This window comes from Monopterus albus, unplaced genomic scaffold, assembly GCF_001952655.1.
Source record: "Monopterus albus unplaced genomic scaffold, M_albus_1.0 scaffold117.1, whole genome shotgun sequence".
NCBI classification, from domain to species: domain Eukaryota; kingdom Metazoa; phylum Chordata; class Actinopteri; order Synbranchiformes; family Synbranchidae; genus Monopterus; species Monopterus albus.
In genome coordinates this window covers 1,765,004-1,784,963 of record NW_018127997.1, presented here as the reverse complement: position 1 = coordinate 1,784,963, position 19,960 = coordinate 1,765,004, and the positions used below count along the sequence as shown (strand labels likewise).

The window sequence follows — 19,960 nt, the reverse complement described above, 5'->3', positions numbered from 1 at the left end:
AGCAGAGAGGAGAAGATTTAGGGGAAAAGATGAGGAAAAAATGAAACCAGAGAATTCACCAAACATCTTATACTGTAGCTCAGCTGACTGCTGTAGAGCAGAATGGACCCTCCCTCTGTCTTCATGGTAAGATGCTCTTTTTCACATGCACTACATGACTTGAATGTTAAACAATGGCCTCTCATTCCTCCGTTTCTATGAGTTAGATGGTGGGTAAAAGCACATAAATTATGACCCATTTTGATTCTGATGCTTATTAGCCCAGTTTAACCTGCAGGAGTTTGAGGGCTGGTGTGACATGTTTTGCTACCACAGAAGAAATTCATGAGGAGTGAGAACAAGTGCTGTACATAGTGTCTCGTGACATCTTTACTGCAGAAATGACTCAGGAGAAAACGTATCCAAAAGCCAAGAATTACAGCTGTCACAGCACTCTGTCACGCTTGTGCACATTGATTCTTGCTTACTTCAGATGCTGTAAAATATCACTGCCAGGATAATGAGTTATTAACTTCAAACAAACCTTTTGTAACCACTCAGAACTGCAGTTATTCTAAACATCATGAACCAATTTTACTCTTAAACTTTACCATAAGGACTACAAGGAAATTTACTACAAGGAAATTAAGCTGAAAACAGAACATATCCTGCAGCATATACTGCATTATTGTACATAATCTTGTTCCAAGTCTTCTTTAGCCGCTTTTCCATCACCTGGTACCGGCTCAGCTCGACTCGATTTGACTCTAGTCAACTCAATTTGACTCTACTCGCTTTGGCTACCAGGTGCTTGGTTTTCCACTTCTGTAACATTGATGGCAACCGACACAGTAACGGTGGAGGGTATGCTGTTCCTGATCCTCAATATGTGGCTGTTTTTAGTTAGTACAGTAACTACAGTAAAGTAGCAGTTATGGCGCCCTCTATGTTCCAGGATGTCTCGCACATTGATGACGCGATTTCTTTGACTGATCACTAGTCTGCAGTGTTTACACATCACCGTTTGGTATCACCACTGCCAGCTTGGAAACTCGACAAAGGCAATACCAAAAATAGTACCAGGTACCAGGTACTATCCCCAACATTTGGCTGATGGAAATGCAAATAAGGCGAGTTGAGTCAAGTCGAGTTGAGCAGGTACCAGGTGATGGAAAAGGGGCTTTTGAAGATGTTAACACTGGGTGAAATATTCAAGCCCAAATTGGCTTGAACTCAAATATTCATCTTCTATTCCATTATGTATTTATTTGGACCATATTTTGAAAACAGGATAAAGAAGCTGGAATAGCAACAGATGTGCTGTAGCCAGCAGAGTGTATCGTGGAAAGACAATATGTCTTGTCCTGTTTCAATTGGTTTACCAATGTTTAAAATATTAGTTAATGCACAACTATTTTGAAATTGGCCTTAAAAATCCAGTATCTGTTGGGCACTAGAGTCTGTCAAAATGTTTGGACACGAACTCTTGCAGAAAACAGTTATTTTTGAGGAATCTGAATTTGTTGCTTATTGAAACTTCCAAGACCTGGAGATACCCTGATTAATCTAAAAGCCATTTTGGAACCTGTCACCTAATCTGGCCTTATTGGTTTCTGAAGTGAATGGGTTATAACATCCATTATGGTCCACTCTTCACAGACTCTTTGCCCAGATGCACGCCTAAAGCCTCACCTCTGTTAAAATATGAACTGTAAATACTTCTTTAAAAAGTGATGGTGAAACAGTGTGTACACTTCCCCATCACTATGTATGTATTGGATGAACTCACTTCTCCAGTAGAGCCAGGGCAGTAGCTGGATTCACTCTCAGGTATTTGGAAGTTGGCTGGCCATAATCTGCCAGATAGGTTGACCAGTCCCACACCATGAACAGGTCCAGGAGCTATGAAACACACAGAGATATTCAACACTCAGGCCAGGCACATGCACAGTTTGATCCCCGGTGGTGCTCAGGCACTTGTACCTTTGCCCTCTGAACTGAAAAGCTGGACAATTTTTTCTAGCTATTGATAAATGTTTATCTTAGTTTTACAAACAATTTTTATTTTGGCTCATGACATCAAATTTAAACAACACATGCTGTAACTATGCCAATGACTTCATTTACGGACTGACATTTGAGCCTCTGCACCCCCCCTTTGACTTCCCAACACACAGCAACTATACAAACCAAGTGCCTTGCAGAGCAGCGTCCACACGCCACTCTGTGTTTGTTGGTGACAGGCAGGTGATCGTTTGTCAATGCTACCAAATTAAACCTCTATTAAAACATCTCAAAACAGTCTGCAGACCCTAACATAAGAATCCACTTTAACAGACAGGCAGTCCAGTTGAACTTTTCTGTGCTCTTTCAGCCAATAGGAAACAAAGGCAAACAAAGATAAACAAGACCTATGAGCCCCATTTTTCAACATGTTAAAGATATTAACATCTGCTTTGATGATGAAACGTTAGCCTATAGGTGCTCTATTTTCTTGTGGCTTCGCTATTCTAGCTGACTGAATTGTGCAGGCTGTAGACATGTAGGAGTTGACTTTTAATATGGGATCTTCCACTATGGAATATGTGATTTGTGTCATATTTTTGTGCACATGTTAATGCTTAGATATTATCCACCGTGGTGTAAACACCGTAATATAAAGTAAAAACAATAGCTGAGAGGTCAGAGGGATAATGTGACTACACAGATAGAGAACGAACATTAAAATCAGAAAAATCCAAATTCCTCTAAGAGCTCTGCATCTATAATCAGAAATCAGAAAGGAGAGTGGGTTCGGGACCACAGCTCCTAGAGCAGAGTTTCCCATGGAATTAGATTCTACCTGTGGCAGTAGCTGACAGGGAGTACACGCTTTCATAAACTATTTATTCAATACTGCACAGCTCCTGCACAGCATGGTACTTGGATGCTGTCCTCCTCCTTGTTCTGTCCTAAATCTCTCTCTTCTAGAGCCAGGAGGTCCGATTATTATGTTTACCCTGGATATTTACGGGTTACTAGTCAAAGGTAACCAAACCTTTGAGTTTTTCAGTATCTAGTACATGTGCCTATTTGGCCACTACAAGCCAGGTAAGCTGTGCACCGACTGACTGCTATCAAGTGAAGGTAAAGCATTTTTTTTTAATTCTCCCACTGGTATAGGTTTAATTTAGCTGATCCTTTACAACATCACAGAATGGTTTATTGTCTGATATTGTTGATTTTATTAGTATATTATATTTCAAGTAAATAAGCTGCACACCAAGAGCCAGGGTCTGTCAGGTTTCTTCAGTTAAAGGGAGTTTTTCCTCCCCACTGTCACTAAGTGCTGCTCAAGGGGGATTTGTTGGGTTTTCCTCTGTAATAATAATAATAATAGTAAGGTCTAGACCTTACTTTGTAAAGTGTCTTGAGATGAATTTTTGTTGTGATATGGTGCTATACAAATAAAATTGAATTGAATATTTCCTGGGCTCAGTAGGTACTGTACCAGCTCGATTCGTATCAAGACTGCTAAATAGTAAATACTAGTATATACAGTGATTCAGTCATTTTGGAACAGCACTATTCTCTTCTGATCCTCTCTTGCTACTTCAGCAGCACTGGTTGAAGTCTAGGAATATTCTAAACTAATTTTTAGCACAGCCTTGTCAACATCCTCCACAAGTGTACTTGCAATAGCTTGGTGCACTTCTGTCAGGCCTTTGTCATTAAGGTAGCTTCCATAACTTGCTGTGTCTGTGTTCAGCTTTTTGAAAGGACACTCCATCTCTTTCATAAATTTAACCAGATGACCACATTTTGAATTAGCCAATTTGTTTTCTGCTACAAAGTAGGAAGCTTTGAGAAGCCCCTCTCTTTCTCTTCATATTGCAACTGTGCAATTTCAATAGCAGTAGTCATCACATTCTTTGCTAAATCTGCCTCACACTTTATTTTCACTGGTGCTGTATAGGAAACGCTGTCTGAGTGGTGAGTTAAAGTTGATGTTTTGCAACACTGGCTGGTAAAAGGCGCAGCACCATACATTTTACAAATTGAGCAGCTCATTTGAGCATTGTTAGGTTTGAGCCACGGATATATTTTGAACTAGTTAGGCTGGAACATGTCTTTGGGCTGCTGCTTCATCTTTGTAACATTACCATTACCTGTCTGAGGACCCTGAGTAGTAACAATGTTAACGTAGATATCACTGGCACTGCTGTTTGCGCTAGTCCCTTTGGGTTCTGGTGTGTTTTTTATGAGCAGGTTCCACTTTGGTTGATGTAGATGTACGTTATAGACAGCGGTCCATGTTTGCATTCTGTCATGTCCACATCATTAAAACCTGATTGTATATGCTCTAGAGACACTGATAGCAGAGGGGGCTCATAGCTTGTGGAGACAGGGGGAGAAAGGGCACTGTGTGTGTGTGCATAGCTACCTGGCATGAAGCATAATTCTAATAAACAGGGACCGGCGCATCTGGGACACATGGTACTGTGCTGGTCACGTTTTGGAGCACACACATTATTTAACATTGCTGTAAATGTGTGCAGGAATTTCCCTCGTTGTACGTGAGTTAGTGAAATTGTTCACAATACCCACAGTCCACACCTGTAGTAATTACAGCCACCTGTGAACATGTCTTTTGTAAGAAAATCAAATAGCGCTACAGCTGTTCTAAAGCCAGGGCAGGAGCAGGGTCAGATTATGCTATGATGGTAGGGACTTGTGTATCCTGCGTCACTGCATCTCAGAGTGATGCAGTAAGAAGATGGGAGACGGGAGGGGCTTCTGCTGTTGCCAGATGAGTGTTAAGAGGGAACAGGAACATTTAAAATGATCCCTGCCCCCAACCCATGACCCCTGGCTAACCTGATGGAGATGACCCCCTTACCCCACGCACACACAGTGTATGCTAATGTAGTAGGGTGAAACCGCTGGGTGTTTGGGTCATGCTGAAAGAACAGTGGAAGAATGGCTTAGTGTTAATGGCATTCAGCTGACCGAGAGCCTTCAACACACACTGACAGTCTTAGCAACAATGACGTTATTCTCACCTGAAGCTAAGTGATGAGCCACAAGCAGGCACGTGTAAAATGCTACACTAACACTCACTGAAATCTCCACAATTCAACAAATTAGGTACAATATATCATTTTAAATGCCAAATTAACTACCGAGACCTGGGAACAGAGTGACATCTCTTCAAGCAAATCTAACAGGACAGCAAACAAACAGACATTTGTTCAACTTTGGCCCAATGCACTTACTGTATTTGCATTTTCCTATGCAGTGACATATCCATGATATACTACTGACAATATCCACCTTCCACCACCAATATCCACCCCAAGCTCTGGGGCTTGCTCTCAGTTTGACCAAATAATGTGATTTAGATAATCTGGATTATATTGTTGTCTTGTTATATTGTCTTGATTGTTGTCGATCAAATAGGTGATCTGACTACAGTACAGTACAGGTACAGTATTACTATTTGACTGACTACAGTACAGTACAGGTACAGTATATGCTGATATCTGAATAAACTTTTAAATAAATTATTTTCACACAGTGCTTCAAATTAGCTGACTCACTAATGATTTTTGTAAACTATAGCCACATGTTTTAGTGCTAGCTCTGGTCTGCTATACTGTCAAAGGGACAATGGTACACTTTCCTGAACCCTATTAACCATTTCACCATAACCAGTCCCCCAGGGAATCTCATCCATGCATATCTGATAGATGACCCTAATGCAGTGAAGACAGCAGCCAATGTTAATACTGCTGGGCAAGCTCAGTCATATTATCATGACATGAAATAGAGAAGCATCTGCTGTGTGTGTCACGTTGTGAGGGTCAACTTCCAGGTCCTGGAAAAATCTACTTCAAGTCATTAAACTGAATATTTATTCCAAGTTCCAAAGACTCCCCTCCCATTAGCCAGGGTTGAACACTAACCACGGCCCAATGGCCCATGGCCACAAAAAGTTGTGTGTGGCCACCACATATCCCCAGGAGGTGGCCTGCTGTTGCCACCAAGGTTTATCAGATCTCTACTGAGAATGAGACCCCATGTCTTAGACATCAACACTTTGCCAATGCAGCATTAATGTTCCACTAAGATCTGGTTTCATTAACATCTTCAGTTCAACATGCCTGGCGTCTGCCCCTCTTATGGATTTGCGGTTTCCTTATAATTGAGACTGCCTCCGTTTTCTCTATCTTAGTTTATGATCACCTGACGTTGCTAGAAATACGCAACTCGTTGGTTAGGTCCTCGAACATCCACCAAAGCAATCAGTCAGAACTACCACCACCACCACCAGCGTCCATACCTCCTTTCCTCAGACGTTATACTGGCCCTCTCCCGATCAATCCCCGTCGGAGGCGACGCGGCAGGAGAGCTGGACTCCATGTAAGACTGAAATCCTGCCTAAATTCATCGAGGTGGATTGAGCACTTCATGGAGCATGGCTGCCATGACTGAAACCGGATCCTGACCCACAATTATCGCTTTCTTCAACCGGTTGGCGTAGATGTCGACCCCGTTTGCCCACACTACCGACTGGTGAGACACTCAGACCGGTGCTGTTCCCAGACCAACCTTCGCCCAGTGGCTCGGGCCGACCTCCCGCAGGATAAGCTAAGCCCGCTTCACTTTGCTCTCTTGAACATAAGATTGCTTAATAATAAGACTTTCGTTCTTAATGATCTTATTTGTGCACATGACCTGGATATGTTTATCACTGAAACCTGGGTGAAACAACGTGATAACAGTCTCTTTTTTGAGCTTCTACCGGCTGATTATTTTTTAATACTCCCTGCTTGGCTGGTAGAGGTGGCAGTCTGGCAACTGTTTTTAAGCCGACCCTAAAATGTCATCCTCTCCTCTCTAAAGACTATTCCAGCTTTTAGCTACAAACTTTTATGTTAACACTGCACCGCCCTATGTTATGTGTGCTAATATATTGCCCCCCTAAATCGAAGGATTTTATAAATGAAATTTGGGGAATTTTTGGCGGCACTGATCCCACAGTTTGACAGTTTTTTGATTTGTGGAGACTTTAATGTTCATGTCAACTGTGGTTCGGATCAGCTAGCAAATGATTTTAATGAATTGCTGGTCTCTTGATCTCATCCAGTCGGTACTATGCCCCACTCATCAACGTGGGGGCACGCTAGACCTCGTTATCTCTAGAGGCCTATCTGTGTGCATCAGTGATGTATCAAATTTGGCCATCACAGATCACTTCTTCATCCGCTTTGAGGTCTTGGCACCGACAAGAGCGCCCAGAGTGATGGCCCCTCGCCAGCGCCGTAGGAAACCCCCCTGCATGCCCCAATGCTTTCCTCTCCTTATTTGACTCTACTTGTTTCCGGATTATGGAGTCCATCGCTCCCTTTAGGAAAAGGAGGGCTAAAAACACTTAAGACCCTTGGCTGAACAACACCACCCGCGAGACGGTGCAGGAAGGCAGAGCGGAAATGGAAGAAGGATGGCCTGCTCATTTCCCTGGACATTTTGAGAGACAGCCTCCTCTCATATCAGAAAGCTGTAAAAAAGGCCAAAACTCAATATCTATCTAATATTATTTTGGAAAACAGTCAACATCCAAAAGTTTTGTTCAAAACCATCAACTCTATTATTAATCCAGATGCTGCTTTGGCCACTGAGGGATCGGTTTTGATCTGCAATAAATTTCGAAGATACTTCGCTGATAAAGTCTGGGCTATTAGGCAAAACATTCCCAAGACCCCACCTTATGTACCGCCTGTATCTCACGCATTGCATACTTTGGATTCTTTTGTTCCGATCTCTCTGCCTCAACTTAAAAAATATGTCTTACAGCTAAAACCTGCCTCCTCTCCCCTGGATTCTGTCCCAGCCAGGATTATTAAGGAGGCTATCGATAGGGTTGGGCCCTCTTTGGTCACGTTTATTAATTGTTCCCTTAGTTTGGGCTCGGTTCCCACCGCCCTTAAGCATGCTGTAGTGAGACCACTTCTCAAGAAACCCAACCTTGATCCGTCCTGTCCGTCCACCTTTCGCCCAATTTCCCTACCTTTTTTATCTAAGGTAATGGAAAATATTGTTCTTACTCAGTTGCAGGCACACTTAGATCATCTGTACCTTGCTGACAAGTTTCAGTCAGGTTTTAGGTCCCGCCATAGTACGGAATCTGCTCTACTCAAAGTCCATAATGACATTACCATGGCTCTGGATGCCAAGCGCCCCGTTATTTTAGTTCTTTTAGATTTCTCGGCAGCCTTCGATACTGTCTATCATGCACTTTTACTTTCTAAACTTGAACATCTCGTTGGCCTGAGGGTCGCGGTCTTTAATTGGTTTATTTCTTTTTTGGAAAAACAGAACCTTTTCTATTATTATCGACGATTTTTCATCTGATGTAGCCCCACTTCACGCCTCAGGCGTCCCTCAAGGCTCGATTTTGGTTCCATTACTTTTTTCTTTATATATGTCACCACTTGCTTCAATCATATCAAGTCACAATCTTCATTTTCATTTTTATGCGGATGATATCCAGATTTATATGCCATTGGTACTATCTGACTCGAATGCACTTCCTCCATTGCATAACTGTATTCTGGATATTAAGAAATAGCTCGCCCAAAATTTACTTCACTTAAATGAAAATAAGACTGAATATGTTATCAGCCCTGATCCAGCTGCAGTGTTATCCAGCTTAGGTGCCTCTGCCCTCTCACCTACAGACATTATGAGAAACCTTGGAGTAATATTTGATAATGGCTTTACTTTTGATAAGCAGATTAGGGCCGTGGTCAAGACCAGTTTTTTCCACCTGAGACTTTTAGCGAAGGTGAAGCCTTTCTTATCGTGTAGAGACTTAGAAAAAGCAGTCCACACTTTTATTACCTCATGATTAGACTATTGCAATGCCCTGTACGTTGGTGTTTCTCAGTCTGTGCTGCGGAAACTTCAACTGGTTCAAAACGTGGCTGCTCGGCTGTTGTTGAACACTCCCAGGTATGCCCACATTACCCGTTCTTTTTTCACTACACTGGTTGCCAGTACAATGGAGAGATCATTTTAAGATGTTGCTATTTGTCTTTAAAGCCATGCATGGCCTTGCCCCACCGTACCTGTCGGAGGTGCTATCTATCTATGCTCTGCGCCGAACCCTGCGCTCCACTGAGCACTTGTCCTTAGTTGTTCTGTGGGCCCGATCGAAAAAATGGGGCAATCGCTCGTTTGCTGTCTATGGTCCTAGACTCTGGAACTCATTACGCCTGAGATTCGGTCTATAACCGAGCTAGCGGTTTTTAAGTCTACTTTAAAAATTCACCTTTTTAAACAGGCTTTTGGTGTTTAATCTGTTTTATCTGCACCAAAGGGACATGGTTTAACTTGTTGTTTTATACTTTTTTTTTTTTTGATGAAACTTTTCATTACTAGGATTTTATAAACCTGTGTTTTTGGACTGATTGTTTTTAGTATTTTTTACATATGTTCCACTGTGCAGCACTTTGTGCTCTTCGAAGTTGTAAAGTTCTATATAAATAAAGTTTATTGTTATAACATTCTATGAAAACAGCAAACAATAAGGTCCACTTGTTGCTGTCTCACTACTGTTATGTTGGGGGGAGGCTGTAAAAAGAGCCTGTGAACTGAGAGAGAAAAAATGTATGTTTACAACTGAACTGGAGTTTTCAGTTTAAACCAGACCTGGGCATTTTACGGCCCTTTGGTTGACTCTGGCCGGCCCGTGTAAGGTTAATTGGAAATTACAAAATAAACGTTTTTTTTTATTTCACCTCATGCATGGACTAAAGCTGCATTGCTTTTATTTTGAAGTTGTTTTTATTCACGTACATAATACGTATATCAAGACGTACGCAAGATTGAATCGTTGTCACACACCCTCAAAAATGTCCGCTCATGCTAAAAGAAGAAAGATAGATGCCGAATGCAGGGTTTTCAAAAAATTGGACTGCTAAGTATTTATTTACTGAAGTTGTGGGTAAAGCTGTGTGTTTAGTTTGCAGGGAACAGATCGCCGTGTTTAAGGACTACAATGTGAGTCGGCATTACCAGACGAAACACGCAGAGAAATACAGAAACTTGACTGATGCTCGAAGGGCGCGAACATCGGAAGCTTTACTCGCTAAGCTGCAGAAGCAGCAAGGACTTTTTACCAAGCTTCACACATCCAGGGATGCAGCAACCAAGACCAGCTTTGTGATATCCCACAAAATTGCTAAATAAAGTAAGCCGTTCTCGGAAGGGGGAGTTTGTTAAAGAGTGCTTGATGGACTCTGCAGCACTAATATGCCCTGAAAAAAAAGAAGCATTTGAGAAAGTCCCGCTGTCCAGGCGAACCGTGACGAGAAGGATCGAGGACATTGCGGGGAATCTGGAGCTTCAGCTGCAATGTGAAGTGGCAAGTTTAGACTTTTTCTCCTTGGCTTTGGACGAGAGCTGTGATGTCGGCGACTTTTTTGTGTCGTCGGACTTTTGAAACGTATGCAAGATAAAATGACTGAAATGGACGCCGATCAGAAATTGGTATTTTTGCATTGTATTATACACCAACATGTGTTTTGCAAATCAGTGCTAAAAATTAACCATGTTATTGATGTTGTTACTAAAATAGTAAACTTCATCAGGGCACGGGCATTGAATCACAAACAATTTGTCGCCCTTGTGGAGGAGCATGAGACTGAGCATAGTGACATTGTCTACCACACAGCTGTCAGATGGCTCAGCCTGGGCAAAGTGCTAAAAAGAGTTTGGGACCTGAAAGCAGAGATTCGAGAGTTTTGTGAGACGAAAGGCAAAGACATCCCAGAGCTCTCAGATGAGGACTGGATGGCAGATTTTGCATTTGCTTTTGATGTGACTGCACTAATGAATGAATTGAACACCAAACTGCAAGGCAAGGGCCTTTTTGTTCATGAAATGCACAACCTGGTGAAGGCTTTCATGAGAAAGATGCAGTTTCTTTCAAGCCAACTGGAGAGCAACACTCTCACTCACATGCAAACCCTGAAAGAAGTCACACCATCAGCTGATCACTGCCGCAGGTACTCATCCATGTTAGGAGCATTGCATGGTGAGTTTTCAAGGCGATTTGAGGATCTCAGAACAATCGAGGATGAAATGCACATGATTTCCTCTCCCTTTACCTGCAGTGTGTGTTTACCATTGTTTTGGGAAATTTGATTGAATAAATGACATTTTTTGTAAGGCAACCTCACTTTTTCATTGCTCAACTATAACATATACTCTTACCAGCTTGTCAAAACAATGCTATTTATTGCTTTTTATAAAGAAATACAATTAATATTATGCAAAATTGAGTTCAGCCTTTTGGCCCGGCCCTCCACAATATTTTTGCTTCTCATGTGGCCCCATGGAAAAAATAATTGCCCACCCCTGGTTTAAACAATAGTCACCAATTTTCATTCTGTTAATGCCTTTTCATTTACTGAAGAGTCAGAGTTAAAGAAGGCTGTGTTAAGTAGTGTTAAATTTTCTTTTCTGCATTGTTTTTATATACGATTACATTTGGGCCACTAAAAATGGTGGCCTGTGGGGCCAGTGCTTAAAAATATTAGCATCTATCCCTGCATTAGCTATCTACAATGAGCACTGTGTAATGTTTGAAAGAGCAGGACCGCAGTGCAAGTACAAGTTAAGTTTGTAAGGCTGGCTGGGCTCACCAGGAGCTGTAAGGTTCAGAGCTCAAATGGCAAGGCTGGTCTTCCATGCATAGTGTTTCCCAGCCTTTTTGAATCACAGTATGCTACTGATAAATCATCCTAAAATTTTGACTATCAACATTTACAGAGTAACAATCTAAAAAGCAGTTAGTTACAAAATCAATAACCATAAAATAAAAGGAAAGTAAAGAACAACCTTTGTGTAACCTCAGTGTGTGGATGCCTTCCAACCCCTTTACCTAGGGCTAGGATTAACATGTCAACCAATCAGCCTGTATGAAAGGGAACATGGACACTTTTCAAATGAGATGCACTGCAAAAGACTAAGCTCTACTCAAAAACAGGCAATGCTACTGCTCCCACTGATGAAGCTGAGGTCATGGCCTCTGAATTTTTTCTCTGAATCTCAGGGTTTTAGCAACTTTCTACAGTGTATATAGTCTAAAGTTGATTTTTTTTTTTACCTGGTTCAAATATTTTATATAAAAATTTAAGGTCATTCTTTTTTTCCAAGTCTGTAATATTCTAATGATTTTTGCTGATGTTTTCTGGATAGTACTGTGTATTTATTTTACAGATACAGAAAAAATACAAAGTTCCATTATTTCAGTCATTTTTTAGAGTAGCATTTAAGAGCTGTAACTGATTAAACGATTAGTATATCAAATGAAAATTAATCAGCAACTATTCTGAAATCAATGAAGAGTTTAGGTCTTGTTTTATAGCAAAAATGCCAAACATCTTCTGAATTCACCATCTTATTTTTGAATACTTGCCTGTTCTCATAATCCTTTGTGAGAGCACTAACTATCTTTGGTGATTGGACATTTGAGCTCTCAAAAATTGCAATGAACATTTTTCAGTTTTCTGACATTTTATAGCCCAAACAACTATTCAATTAATCACGACAGATCCATCAATAATGAAAATAAGTGTAAAATGCAGCCTTAGTTGTGTTGAGTTTAAAAGCAGTTGTTGATTCCCTGAGGAATTTCACTTAAGAAGCAACTCAATTTCAGCCTATGTGAAGATTCATTCATTTTCAATTAATGTAAACTCAATTTTTTAACAAAATTTAAATTACTTGCATGTCTGTGGAAAGATTTCAAGTTTTTGAATGCTCCCGTAATTTATCACCATTATCAGGGTGGGAAAATGCACAGCTAAGTGCCGTTAAATCTTGACTGGATGGTTATTTATCTATTTTGATTCAGAGGTCCTATGCTAATGAAACAATCTTTATTTTTGCAGTGTAGTCCACAATCTCCCACAGTATAGTGCTGTGACCTGGGCTAGATGCAGAGCCAAGCCTGCACCTCAGGCTCAGATTAACAGGTCAACAAAGACACAAGTTAATGAGACACAGCAACACTTTACATACCACTGGTATTTACAACAAAAAAGGTGGTCAGTTGTGCTTGTGTGTGTGTGATGGAGATGGGGGAGGACAGGTGAAAGTTGAAAAGGCCAGTGAAAAACAATACTACTGGATGTGATATAGAGATGTGGGACAACTGAGAAGTAAAAATAAAGTTGAAATGAGTTGAAACAAATTCAAGCAACAAAAATGAATTTATAAAATTGGGTTTTCATTGTGTTGATGATTTTGCCATCAGCTTCTACAATAGCTAACTACTAATAGGCCCCCCTTTTGTCATGGCTTTTTAGCATCTTCATTTTTTGGTTAAAAAGTTCAAAACACAGGAACCTGCTACAACTCCCAGCACTTCACTGTTGCCGTTTCTTGTGTGGGGAACTGAGCATCACAGCCTGAAAGCAACACAGACTGTAACAACTTTCACCAAGATTGTCTTGATTTTCAAGAAACGTATGAAAACCTTAAATGAAATAACAACCATGTGGCAAAATATGCAGTAGAAGTTGTTGTCCTAAACTTGTGCTGGCTAAGTGTGTGTACACAAGTAAATGTGCTGCTTCTGTACTCGTCAGGGAGACAGTTTACCTGTCGTAGGTCAATGAAGGCCAACTGGAGTGTGTCTCCTTGGAAACCAGGGACCGGTTCAGAGCTGGCAAACACTGAAAAGAAACAGCAATACCACCAGACAACAGTCACTTGAACAGTACAGAATCCAAAAATAAAATTGTGGCTTATTTTCTGTGTTTTAAATAAAGTTTTTGATTCAAAGATGTTAGTGACAATGGCATGCGTTTCCTTGCTTTCCAACTTATCTACCTCGACCTAAAGCTAAACAAATGAGGTGTATATATGTTCTAGTATTTCTATGCAGAAGTAACTCGGTTTATACATGTCTCACAAACTCTCGCTCAGGAGACTTTTATTCTAAGTGTAAAGTCTTATATACTAGTTTATTGAATGGTTATAATCATCAGGCATTTGCGCGTTCATGTGAGCTTGCCTGACATCCACCAGTGCCATTGTAAAAGCGGAATTTTTGGACTGCACCGGGTTTTGTGAATATATTTTACCTCCTGCTGCTCCACTATGACCAGAGGATGAGGAGGAAAACACAGGACCTGAGGTTAATGCATGTCGAGGAATGTTCCTGTACAGGGACTCGCTGTTTTACCTGACCAGGTCTAACCTACAAGCAGCCAGCCAGTGAAAGCCCCTACAGCGGTGAATGATCAGCTCATCAACGCTGGATTCCCCCAGAGCACAGTATCAGTTTGTTTTGACTGCTTGAGGCCAGTGTGTCTGTCCATGTGATGTTTTGCTGTTTAACAAGTGGATTAATGACCCATGATGTTGTTGTTGGTGCTACACTACCTGTTGGAATTAATTTCACTGCTTTGGGACTGTATGTGGTCATGTGGGGGAAGACATAGCAACCACCAGTTTGATTTTACCAACCTTGGTGCTAACTGAAAGGGAGTGATGTTTCCACTACTCGGTGGGACTTAACGGTAAGAAGACTGGGCATACTATAGTAACGTAAGTTTAAAAAAAAAAAAAAACACATTGCATGTCTGTTAATGCCTTGGGTTTGCATTAGAGAGAATTGTTGTAAGGCTGGAGAAGTTACTATGCATGTTTGCATTATGCCAGGTAAAATATAGGGTTTCTCAATTACCCGCTTGTTTAGAGTGTTACATCTCTTTTCATCGGTACATATACTGTTGTATATATTACTGTCTATGAAGGAGAAATTCATATTAATTAATGCTGCTGCTGCTGTTCGTTCTGTCCACTTTCATATTCTGGCTCGAACATGTCAGGTAGGATTTGAGGTGTTCCTTGGGGGACTGGTTATGGTGGTCACTGTCGAAAATGTATCTTATTTGTCAATGTTTTTTGTTGTTTCCCCTGTTCAAAACTTATAGCGACTTCCTCAGTGGTTGTGGTTAGGATAATGTTAGGACTCAGGTTAGGGGAAACAGCTTGTGTACGTTCACAAACTATCCTCTCATTTTTACGAAGAAACTGTGGTTTTATCTGTATAATTACAGATTATTTGAAGTTATGAGGGGTGCCAAGATAATCTAGAGGTACCCAAGATTAACCATTAAATTGCTAGCAATGAGCAAAATGAGCAGCCATGGGCACTTTAAGATATTAGAAGTTTACCAAACTGAAAACCACAGAATTACACATCAGGATTACCAGAAGTAGCAACTACAGGTGGGTGATGAATTTTACCATTACCAATATTAAATTATCAAGCTTAATGTTCAGTATAATGGCATGTTTAGTAGAAGTAAGCCATCTGATATCTGCTTCTTCACCATCTTCTTTGACATAATTTTAGAGCAGCAGTGTGATTCCTATATGCCTAGACTGTCTGTTTATGCATACATGGCAAATAAAAATCTTGACTCGATGAAAGGTGATGCTATTTATTAATACGATTATTCACATTTACTGTGCAAACATGCACTGTAGCTCTCAGAAAGCCATGATCATAGGTTAGAAAATATGATTTTTGAACTTTCATAATAAATTCATGTTTAAAATCATTTTGGGCCCTATCACCCTGCTCAACCATCTAACTTTTCACATTACAGTGAGTTATGTTTCAGTGCTCACAGAATGAAATTATCAGTCTTAAGGGCAATTTAAAAAAGGCAGGGGGATACAGATTTCAATATCTACTTTATGTATTGTCTGTATATCAATGACAGGTAGATATTATCAGTTAGGTTTTTCCATTGATCTAGTCCACTTTTGTTGTGTTTCACCAAGCCATGATGATGTGCATGTAGAACCAGTTACAAAAACACACACAATCTAATAAGGTATTTGAATGACAGTATCATGAATGAATCTTGCCAGTAAGCATTGTCCATGTCTAAATAATGTACCACAACCTCAGCCGTCAGGATTTAAACAATGTCACAGCAAAACAGCTGAACTGCTGCCAAGGAATGATACTGTCAATGCCTTGAAATATCATAAACATGTTGTTATTTTTATTAACACAGATCAAAAGCATGTGGCACTGCTGACAATGTATTAGTGAAAATGAAAAAAAAGAACTTCAAAATGTTTTTGTTTACCTGACAAGAAAAACTAAAACAGTAGTTTGAGAAATGAAGAGAGAGTATAAGGCCAGCAATTTTCTGTTTTTATCTTCAAAACATCGCAGAGGCTAAAACCAACAATTAATTTTGCACACTGACCATGTCTGTTTATCGTGCATTTAAATTGTCTGAATTGTGTGTATATGTGTTTGTAGTTTATGTTGTGCTTGTTTATTCAAAAACAAATATCTTGAAAAAATTGTCAATTATTCATTCCTGAAATAAATGTAAAAATGCTATACCTTTGTCTTCACAAATAAAAGACATATAACTGAATATAAAACAAGATAAAATGCAAACAATATCAATTAAGTAAATTTCAGACTGAGATCTTAAAATCAGTTTGTAATTTAATATGACTGCCCCCTGTGCAGGTTTCTTCTGGGTCCTTAATTACATCAGAAATAAAAATATACATTTATTCATACTCACATTCACACTGAATGACATCTAGGTTGAATTGCTGAATGGCCCCCATGCTGATCTGTTTGAGCTCTGTGTCCAGCAGCATCTGCATCAGCGATGTAGACAGATGCTTACAGGCTGACATACAAGCTGTCTGGGCCACTTTACCCTGTGGGGGAAGGGGTAAAAAATAGAATGAAAGAGAGAGGGGAAGATGGAAAGGTATGGGAAAGATTACAATGGGAATGAGGACAGCAAATAAGGATAAGAAGGCAGGGAGAAATGTGTGATGAGATCATTGAAGGGTTGAATATGTAAAGATTGTTCAAAGAAAGGATCAGATAGGATATAGTGGGCAGAAAGGATAGATGAGTAAGTAAAGAGGTGTAAAAGATATTGTATGAAACATTCAGCAAAACAGAAGTAAGGTTTGTGGGAAGAAGACACAGGAATAAAGAAAAAAATTGGGGGGGATAAAGAGCAAGAAGGGCAAAAAACAAAAGCCCAATGTTAGCTGTTAGCAGTGCTGTTACCACATAGGCTACTCTAAGGTGAACAAAACCTGTAACTTGACTGGCATCACCTTAAATGCTGATTGTAAAATGATATTCATAATACAACACTGGCAATTCTGACAAAAATGAAGATAAAGCCACGTGATATCGGCATATTTCATGTTAAAATACATACTTAATTAAAGTCCAATCAAGAGGTGATGAGCAGCTTTATCTGATTTTATTTCTGGAAAAAAGCCAAGCGTCTGAGTTTTCCACTTATAATTAAACACACCACATATTTGTGGACCTGAGAGTGAGAAAATCCTCTCAAAACCTTGCACATGAGCATAACGTGATCAGGTGATCAGTGCACAGATCTGATGATCTGTAAATACGCTTTAAAGAACTGCATACAGAAAACTGTTTTTACACATTTGCAAATCTGGATTTCATTTGTACATTACTGAACACACATTTGTGGTCATTATGAGACACACAAATAGGTTTTTACATATTTGCAATTTCGACTGTATTTGTAAATATCAGAATACGCATTTGTGGCTAGTTATGAGAGCATTTTACTCCCATAAATTTGACACATATAACACTGCACATGCTTCACATCATCATGTTGACAACATTAAAGCAACTATGAACTGAGAATTTCAGCACCTGAGAAGTTGTTTGTGACAAGGTCTGATGAACTTATTATAGTGAATTCCTATAAGTTAACCTCCCCTCAAGTGTTTGAAATGTTAACAATAACTTTAAATGGATCAGTACAGTTAGTGTTTGTGGTAAACAGGAAGAGAATAACAGATCAAAACAATCCATTCTCAAGGACACCCATGCAAAAACACTCAAACCCAGGGATGATGTGGTGACCCAATGTTAAGGATAATGCACCCAGCAGTCTTATTGTAACACACTGTATTATCAAAAATAGCCCCATTTAAAAACAGTGACTCATGAAATCAAAGGAACCTAAAAAACAGAAATGATGACTGATGCCACAGTGCAGAATTGGTTTTGGCCCCGGACAGCCATGGAGGTTTGATATCAGAAAGTCAGAGTGAGTATTTAACATCCTTTGTTTGAGCTCCACATTTCTGCTGACAACTTACCAGCAGATACATCGTTGACACATGGTGCAGCAGGAGTAAGGGTTGCTCATTCACATTAAACAAGTTGATCGCATCTCACCCTAATGCCTCCCAATCTTTTAGGTCACACAAGCCAATTACTGACTCTGCATAGATTGGTAGTCAATTCAGGGGCCATTCACCAAGATATGCCGCTAAGGAAAAGCCTCTCTGTGCCACACTAAGTGGAAAATCTGAAAATGAATGTTGAGGTCCGTTTTGGCCTTCCATTTATTCACCATTTTGGAAAATGGCCTTACAGTCTGCTTAATGCATTAAAAATTGTGAAATGAAAGTGGAATTTTCAGTCCAATATGACTCTTGAATGTTTTGTAAAAACAAGTCGGTGTGTGCTCTGGAGCAAAGGCGATAAATGGGAAAAGTGGAATGGAGTGCACTACTGTGCTGTTGTTGTTCTCCAGCAGTGGAGAACAGCCTCTCCTTGCCACATTGTTAGTACAGGCAAAGCCATCCTTATGCAAAACACAGGGCTTTTGAAATGACAGTTTGCGATGTTCAGCCAACCTTTCTACTCTTCATGTTTGTGATGGGGTACAAAGTGTTCACAAAATACTGCATCTTTGTCTTGTAAAGATAATTAGCAATTCAATGAATCCAAAATGTGCCCTATGTTGGCGAGTTCTGAAGATGGATTACTATAGTATGCCCAGTCTGTATGCCATCTGTGAGTTCCAATCTTTTTGTTCCATCAACAAAATGCTGTTAAATAATGTTATTACACAAATCTATTTTTGGCATTTGGGAATTGATTCAGAATTGTAGAATCTAAGAATCACAATCCTTATGTGAATAGATACTTTTAGGTCTCAGAATGCATGTGACGTCCGACCCGGTCCAACAGCAAAAATGTTATGTTATACCTGAGTTAAATGGTCGAAAACAGGAACAAAAACTCTGTCATAATAACATGAGATCAATTTAAAAAAGCACACACTTTTATCTTAATGAGTTCACAGTGCTGCACTTGCTAAAATGAGAAACGTACTAGTGTGAAAAATGAAAGAAAAAGCTTGAGAGAGAAGTTCAAACCTGCATACTTCCTAACTTCAGGACACCTGACCAATCACTGTGGAAAGTGGACATGCTCGTCAGTATAGCCGACACAGCACAGCAGGTACGATTAAATGTTTAGCTGTTATATAAAATCTCAGTGAAGTATGTCAGAAGTGGCTCTTCGCATGGTAACATTTATGATCTGTAGTCAAATTGTAGTGTTTTTGCTTTTTTTTTTTTTTCTTTGTTTAGTTGTTGGTAAACAGAAACAGAAAAATATGTACATGAAAACAACAAAATCACTAGTTTAGATTGGATGAACATTTGTGTGTCTGGCAACATCAGCAAGCTGACTGGATATTTCTTTGTACTGTCAACTCAAGATAGCAGTTGCAGCCATCGATGAGGTTAGCCTCCACAAAGAACACATGAAGTAGGCTATAACATTTTTGCGGAGAAATTCATGTGAATGGTAGCGAGAGATAAAATGTAGCCTATTTTACATGTAAAGAAACTGCTAACATACAGTGAGGAACAGAAGTATTTGAACACCCTGCGATTTTGCAAGTTCTCCCACTTAGAAATCATGGAGGGGTCTGAAATTCACATTGTAGGTGCATTCCCACTCTGAGAGACAGAATTAAAAAAAAAATTCAGGAAATCACATTGTATGATTTTTAAAGAATTTATTTGTCTTGCACTGCTGAACATAAGTATTTGAACACCTGAGAAA

The 19,960-nt window shown here is 39.9% G+C and overlaps 1 protein-coding gene across 7 annotated transcripts in view; it reads right to left on the bottom strand.

Annotated features, from left to right (window-relative positions):
- Positions 1-19,960, bottom strand: part of exoc6 (exocyst complex component 6) — a 55,769-nt gene that overhangs the window by 2,500 nt on the left and 33,309 nt on the right. For 6 of the 7 annotated variants that reach the window (XM_020611686.1, XM_020611687.1, XM_020611688.1 and 3 more), the window contains 3 exons: positions 16,602-16,743; positions 13,633-13,706; positions 1,769-1,881 (listed from right to left, as the gene is read on the bottom strand). In XM_020611686.1, the coding sequence (XP_020467342.1) occupies positions 1,769-1,881; positions 13,633-13,706; positions 16,602-16,743 (329 nt within the window). Of the gene's footprint in view, positions 1-1,768; positions 1,882-12,333; positions 13,440-13,632; positions 13,707-16,601; positions 16,744-19,960 lie in introns of those variants that run through there. The other variant, XM_020611691.1, reaches the window with a different exon arrangement.